This window comes from Papilio xuthus, unplaced genomic scaffold (assembly GCF_000836235.2).
Source record: "Papilio xuthus unplaced genomic scaffold, Pxut_1.1 DF826115.1, whole genome shotgun sequence".
Lineage (NCBI taxonomy): Eukaryota > Metazoa > Arthropoda > Insecta > Lepidoptera > Papilionidae > Papilio > Papilio xuthus.
In genome coordinates, this window is record NW_013532534.1 from 1,089,767 (window position 1) to 1,098,224 (window position 8,458).

The following is an 8,458-nucleotide window of genomic DNA, read 5'->3' on the forward strand; positions in this document are numbered from 1 at the left end:
GGGGGGGGGGGGGGGGCATATGAAATTGTAATACAATCCGAGAGTTCGTTCCGAAGCATTACATTATGACATGTGACATAAACGTATAAATTACGTTAATATTTCATGACTTTCGTGTAATAATCATGGAAATTATTCTAGGATAATAAATTAGAGCTCTTTTATATTAATGATTGTAAGCGTAATATTCTTTGGTTCCATATTTAAACAATTGTGGCACGTATGATATACGTTTTTGTTCGAAGTCTTTTTTCTAGAACACGATTAAGAAGACTTGATTTTTTCGCAATTGTCTGTGGATCTAAACCTAGACTAAATCTTAAACCTATACATATATAGATAGTAATAAGTCATATCGTGATGTCTTTTTAATTCTTGCCTTTATTTTTAAAGATAAATTGGTCTAGATAAATCTAGAGGCTAATAGAGATGTATGGAGAAGTAGTTCAGACTGTGCCGATTTTCCGTAGGAATAAGGGCCAGTTGATAATGATAATTTGTTAAAGAGAAACGATTCCCAGACATTCAAAAACCCAACAGCAGTGACTAAAACATCCATGTACCTCATTATGTACTATATTTAAAATTTATTTATTACTATCAGCTGTTTAAACGTAAGGTTATCAGCTATACTTGACTTGAACTATACGTAGATTTCTCGGTATTCAAAGATAATATTGTGAAATTTACTAGACTACAAACAGTCTTCGAGTTTCCTCATGTTATATTTGGTTGAGCATGATGTATGACAGGATCATGTCAAATGACTTGCTGCCACCTCACCAGGGGGCCTACAACGAATATTTGTGATAAACGCCATCGTAACGTAAATGACAAAATGTGTATTAATATTTATGCAGTGCTTATCGGGTGTAAAATACACCAAAAATATCATAGTGAACAGTGGTAGAGCCCACTTTAAAATCTTCGCACGAATCGGCCCGGCTCGCCCGGTGAAATACCACGACCACACAGAAGACAGGCGTGAAGTGGAAGCAATTCCGCGTTTCGTCTGATGAGTGTGCGTCCCGGAGGCCTAATTTAGTCCTCTTTCCCTTCCCATCCTTTTCTTTACAAGGAAAGGATGGGAAGTGGAAGTGGACTTTACGGATGAGAGGATGCATGGAAAGGGAAGATATTTTCTTTCTGTGCATCCTCTCCTCCGTCAATTAAAGGTAGGCAGCGTATATGCAATTGCGTATGTCTATGGGCAGCAGTCACTTCGCTATTTCAGCGATTTCAGGTGGCTGCTCGCTCGTTTGCCACCTTTTGATATAAAAAAAAATAGTTACTTTGACATAAATGGCCTTGATGATATTAGTGCGTTTGCCGCAAATATTCGCCTACTACGCCTATAATACGGCGACATTTTATATCTGTACTAGCTGTGGCCCGCGACTCCGCCCACGTGGAATTAAAAAAAAATGTTCTATATGAATCGCAAATTTCAGAGATATCTATGCAGCAGTTCCGGAGATATGTTCAAACAAACATACATCCGTCTGAACATCGCATTTATTTTACTTCTTACTAATATCATATATATAAAATTCTCGGGTCACAATTTTCGTTCCCATTCTCATCCGAAACGGCTTGACCGATTCTCATGAAATTTTGTGAGCATATTGAGTAGGTCTGAGATTTGGTCAACATCTATTTTTAATCACGCGCGGACGGAGTCGCGGGCGATAGCTAGTTATATATATCTCCAGATCGGGTGCATGGATCGTTGCTATTTACTATAGATGTAGAACATAGTTTGGAAGAACACATAGGCTACTTTTTAACTTTTTTTAATTCCGCGCGGACGGTATAGCGGGCGACAGCTAGTAATATTATAAGTAAGATGTATGGTAAGATGAACAGTCTTAGTTGAGAATTCATTACTTTGTCGGGGTTGTAATAATTGAAATATGGAAGTTTACATCTGTCAGAACATAGGGGAACGTGAGTCTGTCGCTTGATCAATCTCCGCAAGCAATCAGTCGACGTCTACAGATTGAAGATCTGCCAATCGCATATTCCTCAGTAACGTTTGATTCAAAGTTAAAATTATCCACGAAGGAAATAGAGGACTTACAGAATTTCTTGTTATTGATTGGGAATTATGAAGTGGAATGAAGAACATTATTGCAGAATTTTTTATTTATTTCTGTAAACAGTATTAAATTATTTTAATATATTTTTTGAACATTGGCAACCTGTATTTTTATTTTGCGTTTCTTTTTAATAGTTTCCAAGACCAATAACCTCGTTGAAAACATATTGTTATCTCTGTTTTGTCAAAGATAATGACAGGGATGACGATATATTTTATACAGAGATTTTGATCTTAGAATTCAATAGTTAGTTGTTTTCTTTAAGCACACGTCCTTTTTCTTTTAATAAAATATTGCTAAGCTACATCGAGACGATGCCCTGATTACGTCGAAGTTGGCTTTCCTCCAATAAGCCTGTTGATTGCATTGTAAGTACCTTCCAATGTTTACTAAGTCTGCAGGCTTCACGTTTTTCATTAGCTTGTAAAGTTATTGGTTTAATTACGTGGATAAATTCGCATATTGTGATTTTGTATACGTCATATTAGAGTGTACTTAAGTTGGGATACGACATACTGGGTCACTATAACTTAAGTTATAGTAAATGATATTTATAAAGATTTTTTATTTCGTTACTAGCTAAATAATAAGAGTAAAAAAAACAACTAAATAAGTAGCTTATATGTTGTTTCACTATATTTATTCTACACCCGTGTCAAATTTCGTCAAACTCCGTTCTGGAGATACCTTTAACAAACATCCATCCATCAGTCTAAACTTTCGCATTTATATTAGTAGGATTTTACTGTGGTTTATTAAAAACAAAATAAATTCGATGTGGAAAGTCGGCAATAAACCCTTTACGCCTGAGCGTGGATTGACGATGAAAAAGACAAAGTGCTGCAATAATTCACCTTTACATTTCCACGTGGATTCATTTCTCGCTTCGCTGGTGTTTCTAATTGAAAGACCGTTTTATACGCGGTATAACACAACGAATAAAAATTCATATCTTAATAAAATAAATAAAATAAAATAAAATAAGCCTTTATTGCTGTTCTAAATAATACAATAATTTTGGAATTTACAATGAAAATGCAAGATCAGAATGATAGATTAGAAAACAAAAGTTATACAATATTAATCACTAATCATAAAATCACATCTAACCGTCCTGCAGTTCTCTTGCAATGTAATCTACTCATCGGCAAGCGGATGCTCCCGACCTCGCAAAACAGCTTGTCTTTCGACAAAGGCCTCCTCTAATGTTCTCCACTTCTCTCTATCTTTTGCTATGCGGGTCCACTCTGGGCCTGCAACTTTTTTAAAATCATCCTCCCATCTTTTATATTGTCTTCCCCTGTTTCTTTTACTTTCCCGTGGGTACCACCCAGTAATATCTTTAGTCCATTTTTCCTTTTTTTCTCGAAGCATATGACCTGTCCATCTCCACTTTAATTTCCTAGTAGTTGTGAGAGTGTTTTTAAATTTAGTTTTCTTCCTTATTTCTTTTAATGGCATTTTATCTTTTCTTCTTGCTCTCACTACGCTTCGTTCTATTCCATTCTGGCAAATTATTAGTTTATTTTGTAGTTGTTCTGTCAATGCCCATGTTTGGCAGCCATAAGTCAAACAGGGTAGTATACATACATTAAATACTTTTCTTTTTTCCTTAATAGGCATATCTTTGTTTTTCATGATTTCACTGAGCGACCAGAATTTCTTCCAAGTGTTAGCAACCCTTCTCTCTATTTCCTTTTGCATTAAATTTTCAACTGAAATTAGTTGTCCTAAATATACGTATTCTTTGACTTTTTCTATTTCTTGATTATTAATTTTGATTACAAAGTTTTTCGTCGTGTTACTCATTACTTTAGTTTTTGAGATATTCATTGTAAGGCCTGCTAATGCGCTTTGATCTGATAATTGTTGTAGCATTTTTTGTAGTGTATTGGGGCATTCGGAAAACAAAATTAGATCATCTGCAAAGCGAAGATGATTAAGATTCTCTCCATTTATATTAAGGCCGTATGAAGACCATTCTAAGTTTCTGAAAATCATTTCTAATACTGCTGAGAACAGTTTAGGGGATATAGGGTCCCCCTGCCGAACTCCTCTTCCGATCGGAAATTCTTCGCCTAGGGACTCCATTCGTACTCGTGCCGTGCTCTTAGCGTATATGTTTTTAATTATTCTTATGTATTTCGCCTGAACGCCTTGACGACCTAGGGCTTCCCATATATATTTGTGTTCTAATGTATCGAATGCTTTGTTGAAATCGACAAAACCTAAGTAGTAGACTTTGTTATATTCTCTGTATTTTTGAAGAATCTGTCTTAACACATGGATGTGGTCTATGGTAGAGAATTTGCTGCGGAAGCCGGCTTGTTCTTTTGGTTGATTGTCATCAAGTACTGCAACAATTCGTGAAAGTAATATTTTGGAAAAGATTTTATAAATATTGGTCATTAAACTTATTGGTCTGTAATTCGCGATATCCCCTTTACTACCTTTTTTTATGTATTAGTACTATTACTGATTTAGTCCAATCATCAGGCACAGTCTCTAGATTTAGAATTTCATTAAAAATTTCAGTTAATCTTCCGGCGGTTACTGATAATGTTGCTTTCAAAATTTCATTAGTAATTTGGTCCGATCCCGGTGCTTTGTCAAGTTTTTGAGATTGAATAGCTCTTATAGTTTCTTCCTTCATTATCTTTGGTGTTGGTTCGTCATCTTCCGCTGTTATGTTTAGTTCTGTTGTTATTAAAACGGGGTTTCGAGTCTTATACAAATTCTTGTAGTAATCAGTGGCGACTTTTAATATTTCTAATCTCTTAGTGGTATATGTTCCGTTATTAGTGTTTGCACTCGCCATCCATTCTTTCTTGTTGTCTAATTCCTTATATCCCTTCCTTACACCTCCTGTTCTTATTATGTGTTGTTTCAAAGTATTTGTTCTTTTTATTTTCCTATCCTTTCTGAGCTGTGCACTAATCTTTTTACTTAACTCTGATATCTGTTTGCGTACTTCTCCCTTCTTTCCACTTCGTATAAGATCTTTCCTCTCCTCTAGTAGTTGTTTTGCTTCTTTTGAAATAGATTTTTTCATATCTGCGGCCGATTTCGTTACAGAAGTTTTTAATATGTTTATTAAACTATCATATTTTCCTTGCATTGACATACTAGGTTTGTCATTCTTTATTATTTCATTTTGTAAGTTATTAAGGAAATTATCATTATTATTGTTAGGAAAGATGGTGGGTAGGATTTTTCTATAAAATTTTCTACTCGTTTTATTAATATCTGCTGATAATATGGCCCTAACCATTTTATGGTCCGTATTAAAATTTAGATTATTTATGACTGAAACATCTTTAAAAACTTCTTTATTATTTGACATTATAAAATCAATTTCGTTCTTATACATTCCATTAGGAGATGTCCATGTCCATTTCTTTGTTTTCTTCTTTTTGTAAAAACTATTTAAGATGCTCAGTTTGTTTTCTAATGCAAAGTTTACTATTCTCGATCCATTCCTACTTCTTTTCCCTATACCATATTTTCCTACTGTATATTCTTCGCCCACCTGTCTTGTTCCAATCTATCCATTGAAATCGCCCATAACGATAACATTTTTGTAAGCGGTTTCAAGTGTTGTTTGTAGTTCTTGGTAGAATTGGTCAGTTATTGCAATATCTTCTTTCTTATCCGATTCTGTAGGTGAGTACGCTTGAATAATCGACCATGTTTCATATCTTTTCCTATTTGTGGGTAGTTTTATGTTGAGAACTGCTATTCTTTCCGATATTCCTTTTATCTCTATTATGCTTTTTGATAGGTTTTTCTTAATAATAAACCCTACTCCATATAGCCCTGCGGTTTCACCTTTGTAATGTAGAATATAGTTGTCGTAGTCGATAATTTTTTCTCCCAGTCTTCTTACTTCGCTTATTCCTAGGATATCACATTTTATATGTTCTATGGCTGTTTCTAATTCTATAAGTTTTTCCGGGGTTCTTAGTGATCTTGTATTGAGAGTTGCTATAAATATATCTGATGAATGTTTTTCTGTCTTTCCTTCTATTTTTAGAGGGTCGTGGTCGTTAGCCCCCACGAGGACCAGTCGGTTTGGGGGAGATTTGTGTTCATTAATTGATTTAAATGTTTTATTGTCATCGCTAAGTCTCGTTTTCCGTTTGCCGATGTTTAATTGTAATTGATTTTTTGTTGCGGGTGAGTTAGGAAAAGAGTTTGATCTAGCTCTCATCATATCAAAAGCGTTTGTCCTGTTCGTTTTGATGGAAGATAAAGCCTGTTATTTATTCGGATGGCTAACATGAGTAGAAGGCGAGACGGATGTTTCTCTTTTTCTTTTTTCTTTGTTTGTATTGTGGTCTTTTACTATTAATTTATCATATTTTATGTATGCTATTTTTCCCTTATTACGTTCTTCAATTAGTTCTACTTGCAACGCTTTCCTCTTCTCTAAAACTTCTTTTGGATAGTCTTCATTTACATAGATATTTTTCAATTTCTTTTTATTCTTAATGATTTCGTTCTTTTTCCAGTTGCTTGTAAACGAACAGATTATAGGCCTCGGTTTATTACCTTCTCTTAATTTCTTACCGATGCGATGTATTTTATTAATATCGCGTGGGTCAATATCAATATTCGTATCATTTTTAAAATTATTCTTGACCTCTTCCAATAGTTCCAGATCCGATCTTTCGTTCTCTTCCACACCGTAAACAATAATATTATTATTTCTTTTGTCTCTATTTAAATACTCAATTTCCTTCTCCAACTTTTCTACTCTAAGTCTTAATGTCTTGTTTTCTTCTATAATGGGAGTTAATTTTTCCTCCATATGTTTCATTACATTTTTTGTTATCGATTCTTTTAACTCTGCAGTTTGGTTCTGCATTTCGACCTTCATTTTATCAAACAGAATTTGAAATTGCCCTTCCATATTATATAATCGTTAAATTGGTAAAACGCAGCAAGTAGATGGCAAGTATGTATAATTAGCGACGTGCGTAACAATTATTGAAACGGAAAACTAGGTAGTGACAGCTTAGTGTTTTCTATGTTTCATGTTTTGTCCGCCTTTGGATAAAATGATCATTTATCGCATTATGAGAGTTTGCAGCTAAATTTTCTGTAGGCGCTATAATATTTTTCTCGAAGTGGGTATTGTCCAAAAACTAATTATTTTTAATTGTCATTGTGCACAATTTATTTGTAAACAAACACAAATATTAACACTGTATGTCCTAAATTTAAGCACTTATGAGTTTCGTTGATCCTAATTAGACACAAAATTGTTGATTTAAACGATAATAGTCAGTTTACACAATGTTCTGCGAGTTAAAACTGGGCATAATATAATGTTGTTTATAAGTTGTTTCACTATTTTGTTTCTTCAGAAAACATTCTCACTGATAAATCGTTGTCTAATTTGTCTATTTATTACACTTTTCCACTGTATTATTCACTTTGCGATTTTTTAATGCGTATTCTATACGTAGGTTATGCGTATGCGGCACCTGACCTAACTATCTTCAAACTAATCTATCTTAAATAGACACACTATAGTATACCGATTTTGATAATTATTTCTTTGTTTGAATGATGAGAGGTTATCTGCTGCATTCTAAATGAGTTTTTCTATTTAAGCATTATTTATCAAATAGGAAAGTCCTTCGTTTGTAATATTTCCGTCCCTATATGTATAAAGAAAATTAGTAATCGAACATCAAATTCACTAAATGTCAAGAAATAAACAAAAATTTTAAGAAAAAAAGAAAACCGACTTCAAAAAAATCCCAAACAAAATGCACTAAAAAGTAACAAAATAAAGTCGAAAGTAAGAAAATTCTCTTCTTTCTTGTAATATGTCTATAACGTACAATTATTGTTATTTTGGAGTTGGTTTCGGCCTAGATGGGAACTTTATCGTAACTAGGTTTAAGACATTTCAGATATAAAATGGTGCCTGCAGAGGTAGTTTAGTGAAATCTTCCTCGGCCGATTTTTTTTACGTCGGTTTTATTTCTTTCTTAATTTTTTTTAATATGAATAAAAGTTTAAGTTATCAAAATTTCCGTAACTTTGGATTTTAATCTAAATATTTTTTACTCCTGTAACGATTGAGATAAAGGCATTAGTCTTAAATGAGGCTTTCTACCGACAATAGAGACCCTAAAGTCTGTAATTATAACATCGTTAGAAATGAGAGGACCGGCGCCCCAGGCGGTGGTACTGTTATTTACTATAAAAAATCCTGCACTGTGTACCCACTGTGTACGCCCGCGTTAACTCATCTAGAGGCATCGATCTGTCATCTAGCCATGACTGGCCTCGCCCCCATTACAATAGCTTCAGTTTACCTTCCCTGTAGATCAAGCGCAACCATA

The 8,458-nt window shown here is 34.1% G+C and overlaps 1 protein-coding gene across 1 annotated transcript; it reads right to left on the reverse strand.

Moving 5' to 3' along the window:
• Positions 1–6,357: 6,357 nt before the first annotated feature.
• Positions 6,358–7,205, reverse strand: LOC106123605 (uncharacterized). The gene has a single exon (XM_013320019.1). The coding sequence runs from the start codon at positions 7,009–7,011 to the stop codon at positions 6,358–6,360; it is 654 nt and encodes a 217-aa protein (XP_013175473.1). The 5' UTR covers positions 7,012–7,205.
• Between the last annotated feature and the right edge of the window lie 1,253 nt (positions 7,206–8,458).

Coding starts and splice junctions, on each gene's coding strand:
- LOC106123605 (XM_013320019.1), bottom strand. CDS start 7,011: ATGGAAGGGCAATTTCAAATTCTGTTTGATAAAATGAAGGTCGAAATG.